The sequence below is a fragment of the Mrakia frigida genome, assembly GCF_051309035.1.
Source record: "Mrakia frigida strain ATCC 22029 unplaced genomic scaffold BDY24scaffold_5, whole genome shotgun sequence".
Lineage (NCBI taxonomy): Eukaryota > Fungi > Basidiomycota > Tremellomycetes > Cystofilobasidiales > Mrakiaceae > Mrakia > Mrakia frigida.
In genome coordinates this window covers 333943-357164 of record NW_027481276.1, presented here as the reverse complement: position 1 = coordinate 357164, position 23222 = coordinate 333943, and the positions used below count along the sequence as shown (strand labels likewise).

Here is a 23222-nt window from a genome sequence, read left to right as displayed (position 1 = left end):
GAAAGCCACAACTTCGAAGACGATCGCCTCGCCAACTCCCACGATCCTTCCTCCTTCCCCTTCCATTTCTTTCTTCTTCTCTCCTTTCCCTCCCTGGGTCCTTAGATGGCTCGTCAGTCTCGTCGGCTCTTGCTCGTCCTCTTCTTGGCCGGCTTCATCTTCATCCTTCACTCTGGAGCAGCGTCCTCGAGCTGGAAGTGGCGCTCGTCGTCGACAGGTCGAGCTCTCGTTCAAGGAGGAGGAGCAGCGCTCCTTAAAGGGAAGCTGGGAGATCCTTCGCTAGGTTAGTTTGGCGTCATCACTCTAAATGTGGAGAAGAGAAGACCAGAGTCTCTACAGGGGAAGAACTGATGAGCTCGTTCTCCTCCTCCTTGTTCGCCTCCAACCCTCCTTCCTTCTCTCAGATCGCCTCGATCCAGACGTTTTCTACCTCACTGCAGGTCCAGGGAGAGACTCGGGCTTTACGAATCAGGTAAGTAGTTTTCTCTAGAGCTATACTACGTAGAGACTGATTTCTTTCTTCCCTCTCACGCAGGTGATGTCGGTGTTCAATCGTGAGCTCGAGCTCAACGTCTCCTTCCTTCCTCCTCGAGCTCACACTCTGTCCTCCCTACGCCCTCTCCCTCCTTTTCCCTCGTATCAACAGTCATCTACCTCGCCATGCTCACTCAACGAACTCCCATACTTCCGCCCTTCTACTCCAACTGGCAACTAAGCGAAATCGAAGACTTCCCCGCCCTCGCCGTCTCCTCCGTCTTCGACCTCCCTCGTTTCCAGGCCGAAACCGCCCAAATCCAGCAGTCTGGAATCTTGGAGTGGGAAGATATCAACGGAGTTATCGATCCTTCAAGGGCAACGGATCCGAGCTGGCCTGAGGTCGGATGTTGGGGAGGTGGGCCTCTCACTGAAGAGTGGTCGATGAGCTTTGCGAAGATCAGTGAGTCCTCCCCTCGGTTTCGTCAAGTTCCGAAGCGGCAGAGACGAGCGGTGGTTGATTGTAGGGTCGCGCTCTCGTGTAGTCTTGAATACGACAACGAGAAGGGACGGCGTAGCTGAGGGAAGCAAAAGAACCGGACAAGGCGACGCTGACATCGTTTCCCTCCCTCTTTTCCCTCTCTTCCTTTTCCCTCGCTGGGCAGACCCCATCTATCACCCCTACCCCGGAGAAACCAATCCCGTATCCCCTAAACTATCGCTCTCCTGGGCCGCCTTCATGCCGTACCTCCTCCCAAACTCTCTCTTCTTTCAGGACCTCGTCGACACTCTCCCTCCGACGACGCTTCGTCCTAACGAGAAATTTGCCTGTGCCGAGTGGCTCTACCACGGTACCAAAGACGGAACCCACTCGCAGGGAGAGTACAAGAAGGGTCTAGGGGGATGGGGACATGTCGGGAAGAAGATGCGATTCAGGGAAGAGATCGTGGAGGAAGCTCAGACTCTGTTGAAGAAGATCTTCGGGGTCTCGAAGAAGGAGGAGGTTCCGCCAGTGCGTCAACTTCCTTTCGTTCACTCCGAAGAGTCGTACTGACCCTCGTTTCGCCTTCCAGTTCGTCGTGTTTCACGTGAGGTGAGCCTTCGCATCTGCTTCTTTTCTCTCGCTCTCGTCGCGTCGTCGCTGAGCCTCGTTCCCTTCTTCCCGATCCTGCAGACATGGCGACTTCGATTGGCAGTGCAAGGACGACAACCCTTGTTTTACTACTGCTCAGTTCGCTTTCGCTCTCGCAAAGATGCAGCGAGAGTACGAGAGGCAAGGAGACGCGTTGACTCGACCTCCCTTCCCTACGGAAGTCCTCGTCATTTCGGACGAAACGGAGCCAGCTTTCTACTCTGAACTTCGAGAGAGAGGGTGGCGGAGTACCTTCGACGTGAACGGGCTGGAGAACTCGAAGCTGGTGAAGGAGCTGGGAGGCTGGTGAGTCGACTCCGTTTTCACGTCCCCCTACTTTCTTCTTGCTCTTCGGTTCGAAGTAGTCTGGGGGGAGACTGATGAGATTCTTCCTTGTTTTCCTTCTAGGTATCTTCTCCTCGTTGAGACGGTTCTTCTCTCGCAGGGGACTCACTTCCTCGGAACGGCTGAATCCACGAGTTCGTTCCATCCTTTTCGTTTTCCTCCTTCCCAAAGTCCCTCTGAGCTCCATTCCTGAACTGACCTGCCCTACCACTTCTGGTATTTTCTGTCTTTCTCAGTGTCCCTCCTCGCAGGTCTTCGTACCCAGGTCCGTTTCCTTTTCTCTTTTCTAGATTCGATCTTCAAACTGACTTCAATCCCGCCTTACCCCTTTCGATCCAGGACTGGAACGGAGGGATGTACAGAATGGTTTCCGCATCGGATCCGAGCTAGCTAGGCTAGGAAATCTGGGTCTTTGTGTTTGGGTCGCATTTGGGTATCTATTATTTTCTGGTCTCGCCGAGCTCGTACCGTTGTTTGTTTTGTCTAGATTCAGAGCATTTGAATACTTGTCTTCTTCCGGATCCTGTGAAAGGACGTCAAAGGATGGAAGGGAAACTGAAGGACACGAGCGGTCGGGGATCTGAGTGCGAGTCTTCTCCCTTGAGCCTTTCTCGTCGTTCAAATCTTGATTAGACCCTCTTTGCCTTTCAAACAACAGACGCTGCGTCTCTCGGTAGGTTCTCGCTTCTCTCCTCAGCTCCCATTCGAGTCGTGAACTGACGCGTCGCCTTTCTCTCTCCTCCCCTCTCGCCAAAACTCCACACCCCTCACGACACCTTTGTCGTTCCCGAGGTCGCTTCTTCCCTTGGCGAAGGAGCCATCATCCGTCTTTAGGAGGCGGGAGAGTCTACAACAACACCGTCGCGTTTGAGGGAGCTCGAGGAAGCGGCGAAACCTGTAGATAGTCATCTCGCCCAGCCTCCTCGGATGTGTCCATACTGTTCCTCCTTTCCAGTAGTTCTCGGACTCGAAAGGTTGACGCGTCTCTAGCCTTCCTTCGCGTCCGAAACCTTTCCCGATCTGAGTCCAAAGCACGCTCGATTCCATGTCCATTCCGTCTCAACTATCCTTCCCTTCCTCCTTCCCCACCTCCTTCAATCTCTCCTGCTACTTCTCAACCCCTCCTCGTACTCCTCCTGACAGCCGTCTTCTGCTTCTGCTCCGGCGAAACCGTCCCCCTCACACTCCCTCGCGTCGTTCTCTTCCCTCGTCCTCCCTCCTCCTCTTCTCCTCCAGCATCCGAAACCACACTCGCCGCCCTTGTGTTCGGCCTCCCTCCAGCTGTTCTCTTGGGAGGAGGAGGAGAAGAGACCACGTCGTGTTCCTCGGCGTCGTCTTCTTGGTGGAACGCTCCGGGAACGACCTTGCTCCTCGTCGTGGTGGCTCGAGTAGCGGTTGCGAGTCGGGAGGACACTCGAGTTGGGGCTGGAGGTGGAGCGTTGGAGACTTGGGAGGCTGTTCGACGGTGCGAGGCTCGGGTGGGTTGGGGTTTGGGAGCGGGAGCAGGAGGTGGGGAGGAGGTGGTGGAAGCTTCGGGGATGGGAGCTGGAGCTGGTTTGGCTGAGGAAGCGGGTTTTCGTCGGGAAGAGGCGGTATTGTTGGCGGATCGGGTGGAAGTGGAAGGAGGAGGAGGAGGTTGCTTCTTGATGCGAGACGAAGAAGCGGACGAGGAGGGTTGTTGCCGAGGGTTGTGGTTCAGTTGAGAGATCCTGAGATCCTCCTGTTCCCTTCGACCTCCGGTGAAACTGGGTTCAGGCTGTTCCTCGTCGTCCATCTCGACGTCCTGATGCCTCGAGGAAGAAGCAGGAGCGTGGTGATCACGATGCTTCTTCTTCGGCGTCGTCTCTCGACTCTGACGATCTTCCTCGTCCTCGTCCTCGACCTCCCTTCTCCTCGACCTGACCGACGACGAAGATGCGACTGGCTGCTGCTGACTGGCGTTCCTGAAGGCTCCTCCAGCAGTAGATGCACCCAGCCTGGCCCCCGTTCCTCCTCGGGGTGTGGCTGTCGACCTTTGCAGAGCCGAAGCTTGACGAGCGGCTTGAGCGAAGGGAGAAGCTTCTCGTTGACTTTGGCTGCTAGCCAGAGCTTGATGCTGCGACGACGACGAAGGTTGCTGCTGAGCGAATCCTCGAGCGGGACCGGGGGATCCGACCTCGACCTGCCTCGACGAAGCTGAAGGAGCGAAGGGACTCTGAGGTCGACCAAACGAGGGAGCTGGCGACGACGGTTTGGAGGCGAAGAGGGATTTGTTGAGGTCTCCGAAGGGAAGGGGACGAGGAGAGGAGATGCTCGTTGGAGCTTGGAAGGCGAAGGCGGTGGATGCGGTTTGTTGTAGACCGACGCGTCCTGGAGTTGAGGGTTGGATTGGACGAGGAGAGAACGAAGGACCTGGAGAGGAGGGAGGAGCGATGAAGGCTCTGTGGACGGCGAGTTGAGGAGAGGAGGTTCGAAGGACTTGAGAGGCTGAAAGAGGGAGGTTGAGGTTCGAAGTTGAGGCGCTCATGAGCGAAGAGGTCGATCCGTTGGAAGTCGAAGCCGGGAGTCCTCCCATCTCGACATCTTCGTCCCCTCCAGCTCCGTTCACCACGACCGCCGCTTCCTTTCCCTTCCCCTTCTTAGATACACCATCAACCACCATTCCAACCTGCTCCACCTCGTCTCTTCCCTCGTCCATCTCCAGCTCCAGGATCCTCCTCTGAACCTCGGGCAACAACCTGACCAAACCCAAGATGGTTGCTCGTCGCTTCTCCGCTGCTTGACCCTTGGCTCCGATGGCTCGATCCAGCTTGATAGCCTCTGCGAATCGTCCTTGAGAGACGAGCCTGACGTTGGCGAGGTCGAAGAGGACGGTGAGGGAGGGAGTAGGAAGGGGAGGGGAAGTGGGAGGAGCGAGGCAGAGGGAGGAGAGGGTTTGGTCCTCGAAGGGAGTGAAAGGGAACGCGAGGAGGGTTTGGAGAGGAGTGGGTTTGGGTTTGGCTGAGATGCAACGAAGCAGAGAGGTCCGAGGTCAGTTTCTGCGAAAGGAAGAATGGAAGGCTGTAGACAGAGAGACGCAACGAGGCGAAGGGCAGGGAAGGAGAAAGAAGTGAGCTCACGAGTAAGACAAAACTGGAACACCCTCCTGATCAAGCCAGCTCTAAACTCTCCCTCCTCGAAAGTCCTCATGTACATCCACGCCTCCCTGATGCTCGTCTTGGCCAACGCGTCGAGTTTGATGTGGACGTCCTGAGGAGAGTCGATGGTTGGACGAGCGAAGCGGATGAAGTAAAGGACGAGTCGAGCTGAGAGGGAGTCCGAGGTGATGTTGGGGTTGGAAGAGGGTGGAGACGGGATTTTGGAAAGGGTGAGGAGAATTTTAGAGGTGAAGTCGGGTTTGACAGAGATGGAGGAGAGGCGAGAGACGGCGAGCTGGAGGAGAGGGAAGGAAGGAAGGAGGAGCAGGGCCGCTCAATGAGTTTCTCGTTCGACATCCCACCCATCGAGAGAAGGAGAGAGCGTATGGACTCACCTCGCATAGCCCGTTGTCCATAGCCCAATATCCATCCGTGAGATCCACAAATTGAGAAGGGATCAACCTCTCCTCCGCGAACCTCGTTGCTCGACCGGTCCCTCCTCCTTCCTCCGAATCCTTCAAAAGGTAGTAAACGAGACAGTCCTTCTTGAGTTTATCGAAAGAAGAAATCTGGATCGCTCCTAGCAGTCTTCGAAGGGAGAGAATGTCTTGAGGAGGGTAGAGGGAGCCGTCTGAACGAACAACGAGAGAGAGAGATGTTCAGTTTTGCCGTCTTTGCTTCTTGACGAAAGAAGACAGAGGACAGGGGTACGGACCGACTCCAGCTATACTTATGAGATCGTCGAAGAAGAGAGTTCCAGTGGGTTGACGACCGGCTTGAACGAGGGAGGTTCGTTGAGGGGACCAGAGGAAGGAGGAAGGGGAGGTATCGAAGAGAGCGAAGACGTCTTCTCGACCGGATGCCTGCAGGAGAGTTATAGAAGTCAGTTCAAGCTTGAGTATGTGTAACGAAGTGCACACTCACTTGATCCATCCTGGGGTCTTTTTGTGGTGAAGGGGAGGGGAGAGAAGGAAGAACGAAGGAGGTCGAGGGGGGGTCGAACGTCGAACGTCGAAGTTGGGAGAGAAACTCGAAAGCAAGCTCGTTCGGTTGTTCTGAAGGGCGTCATGGTAGCTGAGGAAGTCTTTTTTTGGTTCTCTTTCGAAGGCAAGATGAATCGATCACATAGATTTGGTCAAGGATCGTAACTGCGAGAAACTACCTGGTCGGAGAAACGAAAACCTCGACGCGTCGTCCCTTCAGTACGCCGCATGCTTCTGCGCAACCTCGACGTACTCTCTCTTCCCAGAGATAGTCTCAAGGAGAGCATCTCGAACCTTCCCAGCAGCGAAAGCGACCTTCTCAGCCGATCCGCCTGAGTGAGAAGCGTGAGGGAGGGGACGGACGGGGACGGTCGTTCGAGCCTGAAGAAAGAAGCGCAACGGAGTCAGGAACGACCTGTTCTCTCCTCAGACGTGACTGAAGAAGGTTGCTCAAACAGACTTTGAGGAAGTCCTGAGTGAGTTTCTGATGACAAGAGAGAGGAAAACGAGGGAGAGGGAGTCAGTAAGTCAGTTCAGTCGCACGACGCGTCGTGAGATGACTCGAACTCACAGTGTTCTCTTCCTGGGTAATGAACAACTCGAGCTGAGGAAGACGGACTCTCTCCTCTTCCCTAGCATGATCCAAAAAAGCTTCGACAGCTTCGGAGACCATGGAGTCGTAGGCGATTGGATCGAGCGTTCGAGGCGACTCGACGTTTGCGACCAAGGTGACGATTCGGGCGTGAGTTTCTGGGGAAGAAGAGCCAACAGCGAGGAATTGTGCAAGAGCTTCGAAGAGGAAAGTAACGAGTGAAGGAGAGAGAAAGAAGAAAGAGAAAGAGGACGAACTCTGATCACCCTCCAACGCCTCGGACGACATCCCTTTCGACCTGAACGTCTTGTAGAGAGTCACTTCTACAGCTTCCAAATGGATGACGATCTCTCGGACGAGAGTGTTGATGATAGCGAGTCTCTGTCGCTCGTCCTCGCTGGTGCAGGCTTGGAAGCGGGCGAAGAGATCTTTGACGTTGGTGTGCTGTTGTTCAAAAGTCGAGAAAATGTCAGTAAGAGACGCGACTACAGAAAGAGGATTGGAACGAACGTCGATCTTGATTTCGTGGCAGATCTCGAGGGGAGTAGCGGTAGCCATCTTGCTGGAGGAGGAAAGAGGAAAGAGAGGAAAGACGGGTGGAGAGCCGAGGTCGACGGGGCTGGAGACGAGAGGATGGGAAGAAGAAGGACTTTGTGAGGAGTCAGCTTCATGAATATGCGAGTGATAGAGACTGAGGGAGAGAGACCCCTACCGAGTTGGTGGAGTGGTGGTGGTTGGAGGAAAGAAGGCGAATTAACAGGAGGTCGGGCGAAGTTGATCGCGTCAGCCCTTGAGTCTGACTCCACAGAATTTGAGCATTTTTTTGGGTCTCCTCCCACACATCTCTGGAAGAAGGAGGAAACAGATCGGTACGCTGCTACAGAGTATCAAACGAACGAAGGAAGCGCGAAAAGAATGGGGAGCGAAACGAAGCGTCCTGCGAGCCTCGACACTCCGTCTCACTCGTTCGTAGAGCAGCTTCTCCTGCCAGATATAGACCTTGACACACGCAGAGAGAAACAGACAGTATGCGTTAGATAAACAAGGTCGAAGAAGGGAGGGTAAACAAGGGCTAGGAGCGACATTCGAGCGAAAACAAAAGATCGTCGACGCGTCGTCCCTTCCAAATGTCCTTCTCTCCCACAACACGCCCTCCAAACCCCTTAAGAATACCTCCACGAAACATCCGATAATTCTATGCACTAAAAGACGGTCGAAACGGGAAGAGAAAGGCTCGAACGGACGTGTTGAACGCTGAAGAACGGCGCGTCGCGACGAGGGGGAAGGTTGGAGGTGAAAAATCAGTCTGCAAGTCTCCAAACAAAGCGGAGAAGCGAGGAAAGAACAGAAGGAAAGCTGAACCGACCTAGCAGCGAAGGTTTGAAGTCTCAGAGTCGGCCAGGGAGCTATAGCGAGGTCGGCACGCAAGTGCCCGGTCGAGGACGAGGGAGCGAGAGAATCCAGGGAGGAGTGACGATCTTTGGTTTCCTAGGAAACGAAGGAGAGTAGAAGAGAAAGAGGTTAGCCAGTCTGGTCCTCTACGAGAAGCAAGGAAAGGAAAGGAAAGGGAAAGGGAAGGAGATTCGTCCCCGTTACTCACCTGTTCTATGTCCGTCAACCTGCTTCCCACGACCTCCTTGCTGTCGCCCTTCTTCCTCTTCAGCTCGCAGTACGCCACCAGCAGCCTATCTACCAGGACCGGGTCGGAGTGAGCTTCCTCCGAGTCGATTCCTTGGAAGAGGTACTCCTTGGAGGAGATGAGGATCGAGAAGGGAGGGAGCTTGACGGAGGAGCGGAAGGGTTTGACGACGGCGTTGATGATCTGCCTGCTGAAATTGGGAGGAGGAGGGGAACCGCCTTCGCGGAAGGCACCGTAGCCTACGCCTACGACGGGGAGTTCGGTGGGCATGGGTCGGAGGGGGAGGGAGAAGGGAGGAGGGCTGAGGAAGGGAAAGCGATGCAGCGAGCTCGAGATCAGTTCGGTGTTTTGAGTCGGTCGACGGCTGAGAGAGCATTTTTTTTTTAAAAAAAAGGCTGTTCGAAAGATGAGACTAGCGAAGGTAGAGATGCTGCGTACCTTGTAAAAAGAGAAAAAGCTTTCTTTTGAGGTTGGGATGGTTTGAAGGAGAACAGGGATCGGAGGCAGACTGATCTCGAAGTTCAGCGTCTTCTCCTCGTTCTCTCCCTCCTAACAGTCAACGAGCTCAGTTCTCTCTTCTCTTCCCTCCTCCTCTCTCCTCCACAGCGCATACACCCCATCATCCCCTTCCCAGTCGACTGTCTACGGCTCTTCGCTCTTTGCCTCGGTCGTTCGGATGTCGTCCCCTCTCTTGGTCCCTCGTCCTCCTTCCTCTCAGGCAGATCACCTCCCTCCTTCCTCAGCAGCCTCAACCTCCTCCTTCCAAACAGCTCAGGATTCGATAGCAGCACCTTCTTCTTCTTCGCATTCTACGACGGATGACTGGACGGAAGCCAACGGAGGAGGAGGAGAAGGTCGAGCAACACCGACAGGGACGAGGTCAGAGTGGCAGGAAGGAGAGAACGAACAGGAGGAGAACAGCCAGAGTTTCACGAGTAGATCCGTGAGTACCTTTTCCCACCATCTCTCGTTCGAAAATCTGCCTTGGTAGGGACGGGAAGGGCAAGGGAGGAGAGAGAAGGGCACACTGCGGGAGGGGCGTGAAAGCTCACCGTTCGGAGCTGCCCCTCTACGACGAAAACAGGGTCAAAGAGGAAGACTTTCACGAGCTGGCAGTCCTCTGAGAAATACATATGCGGCTTCTGCACGTCCAGAGATGTACAATGTTCAATTTATCTCACGGAAGGCGAGTCGAGATGATGCTCGACTGGACCAGCCCTCGACGCTCCCTTCCTTCCTTCCCTCTCGACCTCCCTTCTTTCGCTCTTCTCTCGCTTCCTTCTCAACTTCTTGACTGACTCGATCTTCTACTATTCATACCGCTAGACCGCACCACCTCAAGTCAACCCTTTCCACCTCCTCTCCCAATCCCAAGCTCAATACGCCGCCGTCGTCCCTCCTCCCAAAGGTCTCCTCGCTCGTTCCCCTCCCTCCCATCCTCCGCCATCAGAAGTCCACGTCCACAAGATCTCAAACGACCGAGTCGTCCTCGTAGCAGGTCCAGCTCAGACGGGAGGAGCAGTCGAAATTGGAGCGAAACGGTTAGGAGCAGCCATCAAGGGAGTGCTGAAAGGAGGAGGAGGGAGCGGAGACGTGCCGCCGTCGCTCGAGACGAACGAATTACCTTCGAGGATGGGAGGCCCTCCTCCTAGTCCACCGCCTTCAGAAGGAGGAACTACCCCCATAGAAGAAGACGTCAACGAGGATCTGGATCGACCTTCCTCCTCTCGCTCTGGCCACCCTTCCTCGTCCGGCCATGCGAGCAAATCGACAGTCGACACTTCCCTCTCCTCCCCTCCTCCGCCTCCTCCCTTCGAGCCCTCCTCAGCTTCTACCCTCCCTCCACCGGTACCCTCCAAAGAACGTACAACCACACCTATCCTTACCATCCCACTCCGAGAATCACCCATCCTGGAACCCGAAGATCCCTCACCAACCGAATCGGACGCGCTTCCTCCTCTCCCCAGCCACGACGAGATCAGCCTCAGGAAGTCGAGCATGTCGTCGTCCGTCAATGGAGGAGGTCGAATGAGGATGGCTTCAGAGTCGGATACCGAACGAATGGGATTCGCTGCTCCTGGATCTTTACCCTCCTCGCCAGTAGGACCGGACTCGTCCCTCCCTCCTCCTCCCTCCTCTTCTCGCCCTTCGCCAACTTCGAACTCGGGTTATTTCGACGGTCACATCGCTCGAAGGAACACTCCTCCCTCCGCCAACGCCACCTCTACCACTCCTCCAGCCATCCCAGCTTCGTCTCTCCTCCATCCTTCCTCCGCTTCCATCATCTCCGTCACGCCTCCCTCCCCGACTCGTCGCAACACCACCGGCTCCAGCAACTCCATCATCCTTCCTCCTTCCTCCCCTCAACCCTCCAACCCACCCACTCTCCCTCGAGCCAACCTCCACAAAACTCTCTCTCACCACTCGAGCCACCAGGCTCGAGCATCTTCCACTCCCGTTCCAGCACCGTCCAAGACCGACGTCCCAGGCGTGGACGGAGCAGCTGTTGACTCGGACATCCTGGCGCAGATGGAGACGATCAGGAAGGAGAGACTCTCGAGACGAGCTAGGCAGGCTGCGACAGAGACGTCGTCGATAGGAGGAGGAGAGGGAGAAGGTGGACAGGAGGGAGCGAGAGTGAATTTGGACGGGAGCTCTGCTGGTCCTTCGCATCAGACGAGGGCGAGGAGTGGGACGGAGGGAGGGAAGGGTGCAGCCACGCAGGAGGAGGCGAGGGTGCTGGTGGGGAACTTGATCGGAGAGGATCATGTGAATTACGTGTTGATGTACAACATGCTGACGGGGATCAGGATCGGAGTGAGTTCCGTTCTCGTCTTCATCTCTGCTTCTCGTCGCGTCGTCGAAGACTCGATCGATTTCTGACCTTGGTTCACTTTCTTCACTACCAGGTGTCGCGATGCCAAGCCAAGATCAGTCGTCCGTTGACTCCCGAGGATTTCTTAGCTCGTCACAAGTTCTCGTTCGACATGTGCGTTCTTCTCTCCCTTCTCGCTTCTCCTCTGCGTCCGACGTTTCGTTTTCTGACCTTCGAACCCTCTTCCCTTCCCTCTTTCTCCTCACAGGGTCGGAAACGAACTCACGCCTTCAGCTCGCTACGACTTCAAGTTCAAAGACTACGCTCCCTGGGTCTTCAGAGATCTTCGAGACAACCACTTCCACCTCGACGCCGCCGACTACCTCCTCTCCCTCACCGCCAAATACATCCTCTCGGAACTCGGTTCGCCAGGGAAATCGGGATCGTTCTTCTACTTCTCGAGGGACTACAGGTTCATCATCAAGACCATCAGCCACACGGAGCACAAGTTCTTGAGGAAGATCCTCCCTCAGTACCACGCTCACGTCGCCAGCAACCCTCACACCCTTCTCTCGAGGTTCTACGGTCTTCATCGAGTTAAGCTGCCGAGAGGAAGGAAGATCCACTTCGTCATCATGGTAAGTCGATCTTCTCTTTTCCTATATTTTTGGCTGCTTCATCGCGTCGAGAACCCCTCGCTGACCTTCGTTCTCCCTTTTGTTTGTTTTTCCTTCCTCGCAGAACAACCTCTTCCCCCCTCACCGAGACATCCACGAGACCTTCGACCTCAAAGGATCCTCCGTCGGTCGAGAGTACCCCGAGGAGAAGGCCAAGAACAAGAAGGGAGCCGTCCTGAAGGACATCAACTGGGTTCGACGGGATCGGAAACTCGACCTCGGACCTGAGAAGGCTGCTTTGCTGAGCGAGCAGCTGAGGAGGGACGCAGAGTTCTTGAAGAAGATGCACATCATGGACTACTCGTTGCTGGTGGGGATTCACGAGATGGAGAGAGGGAACAGGGATGGGCTGAGGGCTCAGAATCTGCAGTTGTTCGATGTGAGTCCCTCTTCGCTTCTCCTCCTCGTCAAGGCTCTTCGAAGACTTTCGAACTGACGCCTCCTTTTCCTCCTCTCGTTCCCTTCTTCCCAGCCCAACGTCGGAGGACTCGTTCGTCGGAAACCCTCGTCGGTCAAGAACAACCAGGAAGCTCAAGCCCTCCGGAAAGCCGTCCTTCGTTCGGATCCTCGTTCGATCGATCATCCTGGAACTCGAGATCACCTCACCGAGGCTGACACAGCCGACAGGAAACACTTCTTGTTCTACCAGGACGAGGGAGGGTTGAGAGCGACGGACGAGTGTAACCAGTCGATGGACGTGATTTACTACCTCGGAGTCATCGACATCTGCACGCCTTACTCGTTCGTCAAGAAAGTCGAGCACATGTGGAAGAGCTTCACGGAGGATCGAGTGAGTCTGGGGTCTTCGTTTTGGGTTCGAGTTCGAGAGCGATGGGTGCTGACTCGTCGATTCGTTCGTCTTTCCTTCGCAGCATGGCATCTCCGCTGTTCCTCCCGTTCGTCGTTTTCTCTTCCTTCTCCTTTCCTCTCGCAGCTCGACTGACCAGTCTTCTTCCCTTCATCCACTACAGAACGAATACGGCGAACGATTCCTCAACTTCCTCCTCAGCTGCCTTCCCAACTCCGATCCCGCTCTTCGACCCGCTGGACTTCGGTCGAAGGACATCAAACCTCTCCCCGACGTTCCAGCAGGAGAGCAGGTCCCCATCAACGGAACCATTCCTCCACCCAACTCTTCGACGGATCAGGTTGATACCAACGAGCACATCTTCCCGAAGAAGGAGAAGCCAAAGTACAAGGCCGAATAAAGCTCGCTCGACACCTCCCTCCCTCTTCTTCTTCCTTTCTCAGCCTAGACATACCACACTCCCTCCCACTACTTACCCACACTTTCAAAACTCAAACTATCTACCCCACTCAGCTCTAGCTCCTAGCTTTTCTATTCCCCCGTTCACTTTCGAGTCTCGTTCTCGCACCACGTTCCTTTTGCCTTTTTCCCTCCCCCCTCTCTCTCTCTCTCGTTCTTCGGACATTTTCTCGTTCTCTCCATCACGTATTCAACCTGATCTCTCTCTCTTCCGAAACTCTATCACGACCACTCTCCTTCTCTCTGCTTTTCTGATCGATCTCTCGCCTTTCGTCCTGCTGTTCTCGTTCTCGTTCGTCCTTCGATTCTTCGTTGCTTTATCTTACACATCGACTCTCTTACTGCTTTTCGGGATTAGAAATGCACTTGCGCTTGGATGTGGTAGAACGAACGAGCGAACAGCGGAGAGTGAGGAAAGTTTGGACGAAGGAGTGAAGGAGAGGGGAGGGCGACGCGACTGAGTCCTGGGCTGGGAACTGAAGTGGACCGAGAGCAGTTTGGGAGAGATACGCGTCGAGAGCATTCCCAACCGTTCCAGGGGAAGGATAAGCTTGCGAGCAGGATCTTGATACATGGGTGGGCATGGGATTGGACGAGTCGACGCGTTCCGCGTGAGGCGTAAAAAAGCAAGAGAGAAGGCGGGAAAGAAGATAAGGTACGAGTGCAAGGTAGCTAGTAAGTATTCGAGGGTATGTATAGGAGTTAGTGTTCTACGGAGAAGGCAGGAAGTGAAAGAGAAGCAAGACTTACGAGCAAAACAAAGGTAGAAAGCGAGGAAGCGAGAAAACGATGTAGATAAATAGGGAACGAATGACGAGGCGAGACGGTTAGGGATATAGGATAAGTTATTAGGGTTCAAAGGTATGCTAGAGAAGGTGAGGACAGCGAGGGGACGGGTCTGCTAAGCTAGTGATGGTGACAAAGTTGCGAGGAGAGTGCGAAACGAGGGAACGAGGACGAGAGCGTGAGAAGAAAAGACGGGAAAAGGAAAACGTGACCGAGACATAAGGATACAGTAGACTATAAGGGACCTCCGCTTGAGAAAAATACAGACTCCCTCCCCCTCGAGGGCCTTCACCTCTCCGAAACCCACTCGACGCGTCTCCCCCCGCCTCCCTCTTCACTCCCTCCCCCCATCCCGTACCGAGTCCGTTTGGATCCTCCTTCGAAATCCGGGAGAGCACTCGACCTCCTCTTCCTCGAGCCTTGAGCGAGGGATTCGTCGTTGGCGCTGAAGCTCGTTGCGAGTGGAGACATCGAACTTCTCCTCGTGGCGGAGGATTGACGAAGGGGCTCCCTTTGAAGAATCGTCCGTTGCCGATGAAGAGGAAGCTGAGAAGGAGCGTGGAAGGAAGGTTGGTGCTGGTGATGGTGGTAGGAGGGGTAAGGATCGCCGGCGAGATGGGGACGGTGGAAGGAGGAGGGACGCGTCTCCTGAGCGTAGGGCGTTGAAGGATGGAAGGGAGTGGCGGTGTGGGGATAAGACGAAGGGTCGAAATAGGCTTGTACAAAGCGACGGCTGTTGACGTGGTTTGAAGGGGCTTCGTGACGGTCTGGGTATCGAGGAGAGTCGACAGTTCCTTCGTCGACGGGTCGGTCCTCCCCTCTTCCTCCTTTGAACGACCATGGTAGCGACGATCGACGTGAGAGATCCTCCTGAGGGTATCCGTCGAGGGCCGGGGGATGGTAGATCATCGTTGATGAATGACGACGGCGAGACAACGCGCTCAGAGGGTAGGTGTTGGCGACGGGAGAGGGAGAGTTGAAGGAAGAGTAGGCGTCTTGGATCGATAGAACGGGGTAGTCCGATGGAATGGATGTGTTGAATAGGCGAGGAGAGTACTGGGGTTGCTGAGAGTAGAAGGGATAAGGGCTGATGGACCCACACGAAGAACGAGAGTCGACGAGTTCGAAGCGTTCGGTGGACTCCGACGAGAACGATTCCTTCCTGTAGCGATCCCAATAGGCGGTGGGAGTGGGAGGCCCTGATCCGGTGTACGAAGAGTCGGTGGATGAGCTCTCGAACGAGTACCTCCTGGTTTGCTCGGCGGGAGGAAGAGACGCGATGGTCCGGGTGATCCCTCCTCCAACATTCTCCCTCCTCTCCCCTGCTTCCTCTCGATCCCGCGATCCTTTCCTCTTGAATCTGACCTTCGAAACTTGCTCGTCGACCACTGGTTCTTGGGCGTCCTCTTCCTCCATCGTCCTTCCTCCTTCCGAGTCGAGTCGCGTCTCGTCGTCCTCGTCCTCGGACGAATCGTCTGAATCCTCGAAGGCGTCGTCGGGGAGGTTCTTGGTAGTCTCGATCCCGTCTTGGAGTACCTTCAACACTGAGGTATCCGAATAAAAGGGCATAGAGTTCAGCTTCGCTTTCGAGCGTGAGAGGAGGAACGCAAAGAACAGGAGACGCACCGAAGTCTCGTACTCGACCGTTTCCTCGATCTTGAACGTAGGTCGTCAATCGCTCGACCTCCTTGATGAACTCGTCAGTAAGAGGAGGAGTGCTGGACGAGACCGAGGAAGGATTGTTGTACTGCTCGACGAGAGATTTCATCTTGTTGAGGTTCGAAGACGCGAAGGTGTGTTGAGCCTCCGTCCATCCCTGTGAGGCGAGGAGAAGAAGCGGAGTCAGAGTCGCATCGTAGAGGTCGATACTCGAATCGAAAGGAAGGAATGAAACTCACGGATCTTCGTCGCATGTTCGTGAACCTGCAAGGACGAAATGACATTCACGTGGGAAAGTGGTCAGTACGGCAACGCTCGGATGAAGAAGGAAAGCCTGCTCACCAGAGATTGATCGAGTTGAGAGTCAGTCCCTTCTGAAGAACGAGAATTTTCTTCTCGAGTTTGGTAGGGAAAGGGAAGGCCATATGCTGTGAGGGACAGATAACCAAACACGAAGGAAACTCGCGTCAGGTTTATTCGTCCTGATCTCTCTCGAACTAGGTCTGCACGTTCGACCGCTCGGGACTGGGCACCAAGGGGCCGAAGTAGAACCCGAAAAACAAGCCGGTAATCAAACTCACCTCGAGGAACCAGTCCCTGGTTGAAAACAGAGGAGGGGTGAGAGGAGATCGTCAGTTGGTTGAACTCTTCTGAGAGGTTCGTTCTAAGTCGAAGCCGAGCTTACCTGAGAGGTGCGAAGACTGTGTTGCTATCCGAGGATTCTGTTGTAGGCGAGAGATCCGAAAGGGGGTCGACGGCTAGTTTGGAAGTTCTTTTGCGAGTCGAGAGAGTCGTCGTCGACGAGTTGGGGGAGGAGCAGGCGGTTGTGGAGGGTGAGGAAGACAAGGAAGAGGACTGTTGGGGACGAGAATCTGCAGAAGGGAGGAAGGGGAGGAGCACGGGAGTCAGCTCAGGTCGAGAAGGGTGCGGAGGAGAGGAAGGAGGAGAACGAGCACGACGGAAGCAAAAAAGTTCGACGCAGACTCACCCTCGCACTCGCCAGCCATCAACTCCTTCTCAGCTCGACTCTCGAGCTCCCTTCCCGACTCCATGCAGACCCCGTCCAATTGCTGAATTCCTCCCACAAGCTCTTCTATCGTCTTCGCAACCTCGAAAGCCAGCTTCCCGTCCTCGGATGAAAGAGAAGTCGTCCTTCGAGCCTCTTCGAGAGCGTTGAGGAGCGAACCAAAGTCGACCGAGAACGCGTCGTTGATCTCCCCGCTGGAGGTGATGGCGAGGAAGAAGGAGTCGACCGTAGAGAGAAGGCGTTCCCGGAGGGACATGTCGAGTCGTTCTGAGAGTGAGGGTTGGGTGGCAGAAGCGCCAGTTTGTCTGGGACGAAAAAAAGAGGAGAGGGGTAGGACTGGCCCGAAGAGGAAGAGGAGGGTGAGTTTTGTGAGCTAGGGAGCCGGAAGACTAGCGCGGCTTTTTCTTCCCCTCCTCCTTCCCTCGTGTAGATCTTCTGTTCCCTCCCCCGGAGTTTTCCGCGACGCGATGACTTCCAATACCAATTGATGGCTCGACCACCTCAAGTTTTGCTTGAGACGCTTGATCACCACTCCAACGAGGAACATCGAACTGGCCACCCGCAATCAAGGATCGCAGCAGGGACGAGTCTGAGAGAAGAAAGCGAGAGGGATGAGCTCGAGAACTCCGAGAGAAAACAAGCATCGGTTGAGGGGAAGAGACATACCTGCGGTTCGAGAAGATCTTGGGAGGAATCCAGACGAGTTCAAGGCGAGTTTTGGCGAGAACGAGAGCAGTTGGGAAGCGTCTGCGAACGAGAGAGAACAACGACGAACGAGGTTAAACAAAAGGGACGTGAGCGCGTCGGAGCATCGTTGTTCTCTCTAGAACAACTCGAAAGCGTCGAACTGACCGATGAGAGAGCAGGACGGAAAGGGAGAGCGAACAACAGAAGTGCTGAAGGCGAGCTAAGGACGCGCTAGAGCTGTTTCGGAGCACGAGGAGAGAAAAAAAGACGCGACAGCAATTCAGCCACGGAGGAAAAAGCAAACGTCCCGAACAGGAAGGAGGAAAGGAAGAAAACTCACTAGCTCAGAAGAGAGCACGGACAACGTGGTACGATTTTGCTGTGGGCGTGCAGAGCATGCAACGTAGATAGACATCGACGTCAGTCGAGAGGTTTTCGAGCTGAAGTCGTAGAGATGGCGGTCTAGAGCTGCAAGAGAGCTGTTTCGTCCTCTGATGCAACGGCTCGTTCTCGTACATCGTAAGGATCCCTCGGCGTTCCAGAGAGGCTGGGACGTCGAAAGAACCAAACGAAGGGGTCGAGGAGGTTTGAACTGCCGCTGGCAGGCTGGATGATTCTTGGGTCGTGTTGAGCAAGTGTAATGGGGATCTCGGGAGACCTCTATAGCGGCTACCAGTGAGCGGGAGAAGACGGGCAGATCAGCAAGACGAGAGAGAGGGGAGAAGGGGACGGAGGAGGTCGAAGGAGAGCTCACCGAGGGAGTTTCGGATGATCTACGAGCCCTGTAAGGAACTCTCCTGTTTATATGAACTCCTGTCAGGATTTGGACGATCCTTGTTTCTCTCCTCTTGAAAGCTTGACCCTTGGAGACACACAAACGGAGGCTCCTCCTCATCTCTCCGCACCTCCCTTCCCAATCCACTCCTTCTTGCAAGGATCCGTTCAAGCCTAAACCAGGTTGAAGCGGCAACTCGCTCTCGTACCGGCGACTGATGGGAGCACAGCCTTTCCGTTCAGGTTTCGAAGTGATGTGGACGAGATAAGGAGAAGGAAGGAGGAGGCGGAGGAGCGAAGGGAAGCGAGGAGGGGAGAGACCAGCGTTGAGTTGATGAGATTGACGACCTGATAGGTTCCGAGCTGGACCTCCGTCCAATCTTCTGAAGATGTACGAAAGTCCGATGTCTTAGCGACGATGATTGTTGAGGAGGAGGAAGAAGGAAGGAAGCAAGGGGGAAGGAGGGGGAGAGGAAAGTTGTCAGTTTGGCGAAAAGAGGTCGGTCGTCATGGCAAACTTTCAAACCCTGCGGTACCCCAAGAAAGTCTTCCTTTCTCAACAACTCAATTCGTCTACGATATCTGTACTTTCGTAGTAGTCACACGCATGAAAATCTCAGACGAGGCTGGAGAGCGACAAGATTGACGACGCGTTTCCGTCTCGAATCTCGACCTTTTGCCACTCGAGAACGAAAAAAGCACAAGACTTCAAAAACTACGTGAATATCGTTGCACCTTCGATATATCCCTCTCCTCCTAACCCCGCCAACGTCAAGATCCCAGCCCGTTCTCCTCCTTTCCTCCCTGATCCTCCGAAGGTCGTCTTCGTCGACCAACCCTGAGACGAGCGTTCTCCATCTTGAGCTGTTCAACCTCGGCCTTCATAAGAGCAACTTGAGCATCTGTTTGTGAGGTCAAAAGCGCAGCCATCTTCAGTCGAGCGAAGAGGGAGGGGGGGGGAAGAGAAGACGCGTCGCAACTGACCTTTAGCGGCCAACATCGACTTCTGCTCCTCGATATCAGGTCTTCTTCGACCTCCCAAGGGTTTAAGAAAAGACAGGAGAGGTAAAAGGTCAGCTATGATATGAGAGACGGGTTGATAAGGCAGAAACGACGGCGACTGACGGGGAAGTGCGAAGAGGAACGAGTCGTGACTGAACTCACCTCCTCGTCTTCCTCCCCTCAAATCCCTCACCTCGTGATCTCCCATCTCACGAGGAACGCTTCCATCGGACGAACTGCTTCTCCTCTCGGTCGAACCAAGGTCGTCCTCGTCTTCCTCCTCCTCCTCCTCCTCCTCCTCCTCTTCCTCTTCAATCAACCGCTCGTCTTCTTCGTTCCGTCCTGAAGGTCCAGCATGTTCGTTGTCGAAGCGACAGTCGCGGGCATGATTCTCGAGATATCCAGACGGAACGAGATGACGTGGGATGGCGGTGGGGAGGTCGGTGAGTTGAGAGGAGGAGGTGACGGTGGAGGAGCTTTGACGAAGTTGGTTTCGAGGTCGTAGAAAGCGGGAGGAGGAAGAGGAGGGAGTGGCGATGGTTGGACGGGAGGTAGGGGGATCTGGAAGGACGTGTAGAAGAGTTCAGCTCTGAACGAAAAGAGGCGAGGCAAGAAGGGGAAGGGAACAGACTCGTTTGGTTGAACGTCTCGGCCTTCTCCTCCCCTTGTTTGATCTCAGACGCGTCGAGGCTCGGAGGCGTGATTTCCATCGCGACTGCAAGAACGAGAAAGTACAGGGGTCAGGTCTCCGAAGACCTGCATGGTGGAGAGAAGACAATCCATCGTACCTGCGAGGAAGGGGAAGGAAAGAGAAAGGAAGAAGCAAGCACGAGAAGCCGGACGTCAGCTCGAAAGGCAGGATGTCTTCCCACGGGCACACGCGTTCCAGACTGATTCCGTCGAGGCGGATCGAGAATAGCAGAACGAGCTATGAGAGAAAGAGGAGTCTCGAGGTCGAAGCTGAAAGTCCAAGAAGTTTTCAAGCCCGCTTTCCTGATAGCGACGCGTCTTCAACGACGAGCACTTTCCTCTCCTCTCTCAAACCGAAGCAAGAGGGTAGAACTAAAAGGAGTGTAAGATAACGTTGCAACAAAGAATGAGAGAAGAGTAGTGAAAAGAAAAACAAGAGAACAAGCACGAGCGAGAGACCAAACCAAAACGAAGAAGAAGGAACCGAATGGAATCGAAACCAAATGAACAACGAACGACCGAGACGCACTATCTACTTCAACTCCCATCGATCAACGGTAAGAAAGCTGAGCAGCCTTCCCAATCACCTCCGACCTCTTCGATCCCTTGAGCTGACCAGCTCTAGCCTCCTTTCCAGGTCGAACGGGAGGGACGACGACCGAGACGCGAAGCTGCTCGGAAGGAGGAACGGAGAGGGTGAACTTGTTGGCTTGAGCGGCGGTAGGTTGTTCCTTGGGAGCCTTAGGAAGAGCGGAGAGGAGTCGATCGGGGTCGATCTCAGATCCAGGGAAGTCCGATTTGAACGACTCGACCTCGTAACCGTTCTCGAGGATACCGACTCGCATCATGGCGAGGAGGTTGTGAGCGGCGTGGGAGTGGTCGTCTGGAATTGGGAGGGGAGGAAGAAGAGGATGAGAGGTCGGGATCAGCGATGAGATGGAAGAAGGAGAAGAAGTGGGAGAAGAGGGAGACGCGTCGTTGCTGTAACTCACAGACTCCTCCGTAGAAAGCCGTTGTAGCGTCGGTTCCGATAGCTCGCTTGATGAGATGAGCACCTCCGGGATCTGACAGATAGGAAGAGAAGGGGGAGGGAGTCAGCTCTGATTGAAGTAAGATGCTTCGAAGCGAACAAAGGACTCACGCTCGTCGGCGAAAGAAGTGCAGTCGTGGATGAAACCGTGAACGGCGATGAGAGGTCGAACCTTCGACTCCTCTTGGACTTAGCAACCGAAAAAAGGAGGATCCTAGAGTGTCAGCTCGGGGTTCAAGGTTCGACGAAAGGAAAGCGAGAGAGCGACGAAAAGAAGAGAGGCAAGACTCACAATCCTCCCAAGAAACAATCGGCAGATCGTCGTTCTTTACTGGCCACATGAGAGCCCCAGCCGAGTCGACGAGTTTCTTGAGCTTCATAGTGTACTGTCCCTTAGCGATCTCGTTGGCGGGGAAGGTCTTGAGATGAGTCGCTTGCCCGAGCCAGTACATGACGCAGATGAACCACTGGGACGAAGAGGGATAAGCACGTGGAAGCAGAAGTCAGCGAAATGATTTCTCCGATGAGAAGACGAAAATAGCGTTATGCGAACCTTGGTAGGATCTGCGAGCGAAGAAGGGAGAGGAGATTGAGTTTAGCGTCGCGTTCAAGACAATCGAGGATCACAGAATGGAAGGAGAAATAAAGAGACGCACCGTATTGGTACCACTTGATAGCGTTTCGGTAATCCATAGGGAACTGATGGTGGAAGTTGTGGTATCCCTCTCCCACGGTGACGAGAGCTGTGATGAAGTGATCCTTGGGAGTGTGCTTGTCGTCGTAAGGAGTCTCTCCGATCCAGTGAGCGAGCGAGTTGACGCAGAAGGTCGACTGTCGATTGAAAAAAGAGAGCGAATTTTAGTCGGCGTATAGAGAGGATTCGATCGAATGAGAGAGGAGGGTCCAGGGGAGAAAGACAAACGTGATGAACGAAGACGAGTCTCGCAGCTCCAGCGAAGAAGAACCCTCCAGCCCAGTCTCCCCAACCGAGTCCAGCGACGACGGTAGGAACGATGAATCCCATGGTGATGAGGAGGTAAACGTACCACTGGGAACGGAACGAGATTATCGGTCAGAGCTCACGAAGGAGAGTCGGAAAAGAAAAGCGACGAACCTTGTGCTGCCACTTCACGACCGGGATTCTCGAGAGATCCGAGACATCGGCGCTTCCCATAGCTCGTCGAGGTTTGAGAAGCATCCATCCGATGTGCGAGTACCAGAACCCTCGGTGAGCGTTGTAGGGATCGAGTTCGGTGTCCGTGTATCGGTGGTGAGCTCGGTGTCCTCGAGACCACCATTTGATCGATCCTTGCACGGCAGAGACTCCAGCGAGGGCGAGGCAGTACTGAAGAGGGACACTCGCGTTGTAGGATCGATGGGACCAGTGTCGATGGTAACCTGGAAGAGAAAGAAGGAGGGAGGGAGACGAACGGGTCAGCTTCGGAACTTTGTTTTGATCTACTCGACTCGGTGAAACAAAGGACTCACCTGCAGTAATTCCTAGACCAGAAACTAGATAGTAGATGAAGCACCATATGGCAGTCTTGTTGTTCCAAGCGACGTTGTAGAATCCATAGACGGCGATCGAAGGAGTGACGGTTAAGGCCAGGAAAGAGATCCACTGGATGTTTTGAAGGAGGGTGCTCCAAGTGATGGGAGGAAGGACCTTGAGACGAGGAAAAGAAGAGAGAAGAGAAGCAGAGTCAGTAGAAGTTAGCGTTCGAAGTTCGAGATAAGAGTGAGGAGAGTTTGGGACGGTTGGGGGAGGCGGGTCGAATCGCTCGAACGACGCGTTGGGGAGACGCGACTGGGAGTTATTCTGGTCGCTCAGATTTCGAAGATCGCGAAAACGGAGAGTTCAAAAGAAGAAGTGGCAGGGACGAGCTACTTACAACCTGCTTCTCCATGGTGTCCTGGACATAGTTGGTCGGAACAGTCGATTCCGAGGGATGGCTTCGGTTCTTCGTGGTCGTATCTGAGAAAGGGCGAGAAGTGAGAGTAGAAGAGACGTAAACTTCGGCTCTCGAAAGACTGATGGACGCGAGGAGAAAGACAGGGAGGAGAAGACAGGAAAGAGCGAACTCACCATCGCCGTCGAGAGCGGTCGTCCTGCACTCTGGAGAAAGAGGAGGGGAGAGAGGACCGTCCTTGGGAGGAGTCCTGAGTCGAGGTTGCTGATCCATCTTGAGACCGAAGAGGGAAGGGAAGGAGAGGAAGGAAGGCTGAGAGGTCGAAGGTGGGAGTTGGATGGTGAACGAGAGTCGAGATGGAAAGAGTGAGAGAGATAGAGAGGTCGGGGAAGAAAGATCAAGAACCCCAACGCTTTTACCCCTTCTTCTGAACGGGATGCAATCTCCTTCCCCAGGGCGATCCCATCGAGCAAGAAGTTCCACGTCCTTGAGGCAGAGAGGTTCCGAACATGCTGGAAGACGAAGAAGGAGAAACGCGCTGGGGTTTCGAGGGAATCAAGACCAAACAACCAGAAAAACGTCGCTGTTCATTCGCTGTGAGCTCGTACAGGTATAGG

The 23222-nt window shown here is 54.6% G+C and overlaps 8 protein-coding genes across 8 annotated transcripts; 2 read left to right on the top strand and 6 right to left on the bottom strand.

Moving 5' to 3' along the window:
- The first annotated feature begins 37 nt into the window (after positions 1-37).
- Positions 38-2492, top strand: BDY24DRAFT_379324 (O-fucosyltransferase family protein). Its single transcript, XM_076639036.1, has 10 exons — positions 38-283; positions 405-472; positions 536-554; positions 647-937; positions 1140-1486; positions 1548-1567; positions 1649-1912; positions 2015-2085; positions 2188-2216; positions 2291-2492. The coding sequence occupies exons 1-10, from the start codon at positions 106-108 to the stop codon at positions 2339-2341; spliced, it is 1338 nt and encodes a 445-aa protein (XP_076499499.1). The 5' UTR covers positions 38-105; the 3' UTR covers positions 2342-2492.
- Positions 2493-2868: 376 nt separating this feature from the next.
- Positions 2869-4991, bottom strand: BDY24DRAFT_230821 (uncharacterized protein). Its single transcript, XM_076636633.1, has one exon. The coding sequence runs from the start codon at positions 4626-4628 to the stop codon at positions 3066-3068; it is 1563 nt and encodes a 520-aa protein (XP_076499498.1). The 5' UTR covers positions 4629-4991; the 3' UTR covers positions 2869-3065.
- Positions 4992-5047: 56 nt separating this feature from the next.
- BDY24DRAFT_325241 (ELYS family protein) lies at positions 5048-5687 on the bottom strand (the record flags this gene model as incomplete). Its single annotated transcript, XM_076637056.1, has 2 exons — positions 5048-5362; positions 5463-5687. Coding segments are annotated over 2 exons (540 nt in total), but the record flags the coding sequence as incomplete, so codon positions are not given.
- Positions 5688-6266: 579 nt separating this feature from the next.
- Positions 6267-8770, bottom strand: BDY24DRAFT_438850 (hemerythrin domain-containing protein; the record flags this gene model as incomplete). The annotated part of the gene is made up of 8 exons (XM_076644400.1): positions 8720-8770; positions 8243-8582; positions 8009-8130; positions 7153-7204; positions 6900-7086; positions 6622-6800; positions 6511-6534; positions 6267-6431 (listed from the first exon to the last, which is right to left on the bottom strand). Exons 2-8 carry the CDS (start codon positions 8549-8551, stop codon positions 6267-6269), a joined length of 1038 nt encoding a protein of 345 aa, XP_076499496.1. The 5' UTR covers positions 8552-8582; positions 8720-8770.
- Positions 8771-8794: 24 nt separating this feature from the next.
- On the top strand, positions 8795-13417 carry MSS4 (1-phosphatidylinositol-4-phosphate 5-kinase). The gene is made up of 8 exons (XM_076639035.1): positions 8795-9224; positions 9608-11098; positions 11191-11270; positions 11365-11734; positions 11838-12152; positions 12246-12563; positions 12646-12669; positions 12745-13417. The coding sequence occupies exons 1-8, from the start codon at positions 8958-8960 to the stop codon at positions 12979-12981; spliced, it is 3102 nt and encodes a 1033-aa protein (XP_076499495.1). The 5' UTR covers positions 8795-8957; the 3' UTR covers positions 12982-13417.
- A 543-nt stretch (positions 13418-13960) lies between these two features.
- On the bottom strand, positions 13961-16883 carry BDY24DRAFT_230782 (uncharacterized protein). Its single transcript, XM_076636632.1, has 7 exons — positions 16474-16883; positions 16171-16357; positions 16067-16082; positions 15828-15913; positions 15725-15749; positions 15453-15642; positions 13961-15370 (listed from the first exon to the last, which is right to left on the bottom strand). Exons 1-7 carry the CDS (start codon positions 16766-16768, stop codon positions 14115-14117), a joined length of 2055 nt encoding a protein of 684 aa, XP_076499494.1. The 5' UTR covers positions 16769-16883; the 3' UTR covers positions 13961-14114.
- A 1885-nt stretch (positions 16884-18768) lies between these two features.
- Positions 18769-19987, bottom strand: BDY24DRAFT_230765 (uncharacterized protein). The gene is made up of 3 exons (XM_076636631.1): positions 19764-19987; positions 19607-19690; positions 18769-19536 (listed from the first exon to the last, which is right to left on the bottom strand). The coding sequence occupies exons 2-3, from the start codon at positions 19683-19685 to the stop codon at positions 18842-18844; spliced, it is 774 nt and encodes a 257-aa protein (XP_076499493.1). The 5' UTR covers positions 19686-19690; positions 19764-19987; the 3' UTR covers positions 18769-18841.
- Positions 19988-20032: 45 nt separating this feature from the next.
- On the bottom strand, positions 20033-23114 carry BDY24DRAFT_379311 (acyl-CoA desaturase). Its single transcript, XM_076639034.1, has 11 exons — positions 22782-23114; positions 22588-22670; positions 22184-22361; positions 21810-22093; positions 21618-21743; positions 21352-21526; positions 21249-21259; positions 20988-21162; positions 20807-20884; positions 20658-20729; positions 20033-20548 (listed from the first exon to the last, which is right to left on the bottom strand). The coding sequence occupies exons 1-11, from the start codon at positions 22876-22878 to the stop codon at positions 20217-20219; spliced, it is 1611 nt and encodes a 536-aa protein (XP_076499492.1). The 5' UTR covers positions 22879-23114; the 3' UTR covers positions 20033-20216.
- Positions 23115-23222: the final 108 nt, after the last annotated feature.

What these genes read in the sequence shown, in the direction of transcription:
- BDY24DRAFT_379324 (XM_076639036.1), top strand. Translation starts at nt 106, where the DNA reads ATGGCTCGTCAGTCTCGTCGGCTCTTGCTCGTCCTCTTCTTGGCCGGC. An exon ending in AGAAGGAGGAGGTTCCGCCA is followed by an intron (nt 1,487 to 1,547) that starts GTGCGTCAACTT and finishes TTCGCCTTCCAG; the next exon opens with TTCGTCGTGTTTCACGTGAG. An exon ending in GTGAAGGAGCTGGGAGGCTG is followed by an intron (nt 1,913 to 2,014) that starts GTGAGTCGACTC and finishes TTTTCCTTCTAG; the next exon opens with GTATCTTCTCCTCGTTGAGA.
- BDY24DRAFT_379311 (XM_076639034.1), bottom strand. Translation starts at nt 22,878, where the DNA reads ATGGATCAGCAACCTCGACTCAGGACTCCTCCCAAGGACGGTCCTCTC. An exon ending in GATTGTTTCTTGGGAGGATT is followed by an intron (nt 20,885 to 20,987) that starts GTGAGTCTTGCC and finishes TCGGTTGCTAAG; the next exon opens with TCCAAGAGGAGTCGAAGGTT. An exon ending in GGCTTTCTACGGAGGAGTCT is followed by an intron (nt 20,549 to 20,657) that starts GTGAGTTACAGC and finishes TCCCAATTCCAG; the next exon opens with ACGACCACTCCCACGCCGCT.
- BDY24DRAFT_230782 (XM_076636632.1), bottom strand. Translation starts at nt 16,768, where the DNA reads ATGTCCCTCCGGGAACGCCTTCTCTCTACGGTCGACTCCTTCTTCCTC. An exon ending in CTCAACTCGATCAATCTCTG is followed by an intron (nt 15,750 to 15,827) that starts GTGAGCAGGCTT and finishes TCGTCCTTGCAG; the next exon opens with GTTCACGAACATGCGACGAA. An exon ending in CGGTCGAGTACGAGACTTCG is followed by an intron (nt 15,371 to 15,452) that starts GTGCGTCTCCTG and finishes CGGATACCTCAG; the next exon opens with TGTTGAAGGTACTCCAAGAC.
- BDY24DRAFT_230765 (XM_076636631.1), bottom strand. Translation starts at nt 19,685, where the DNA reads ATGGAAATCACGCCTCCGAGCCTCGACGCGTCTGAGATCAAACAAGGG. An exon ending in CGAGACGTTCAACCAAACGA is followed by an intron (nt 19,537 to 19,606) that starts GTCTGTTCCCTT and finishes ACGTCCTTCCAG; the next exon opens with ATCCCCCTACCTCCCGTCCA.
- BDY24DRAFT_230821 (XM_076636633.1), bottom strand. Translation starts at nt 4,628, where the DNA reads ATGGACGAGGGAAGAGACGAGGTGGAGCAGGTTGGAATGGTGGTTGAT.
- MSS4 (XM_076639035.1), top strand. Translation starts at nt 8,958, where the DNA reads ATGTCGTCCCCTCTCTTGGTCCCTCGTCCTCCTTCCTCTCAGGCAGAT. An exon ending in AGAGTTTCACGAGTAGATCC is followed by an intron (nt 9,225 to 9,607) that starts GTGAGTACCTTT and finishes TCATACCGCTAG; the next exon opens with ACCGCACCACCTCAAGTCAA. An exon ending in AGATCCACTTCGTCATCATG is followed by an intron (nt 11,735 to 11,837) that starts GTAAGTCGATCT and finishes CCTTCCTCGCAG; the next exon opens with AACAACCTCTTCCCCCCTCA.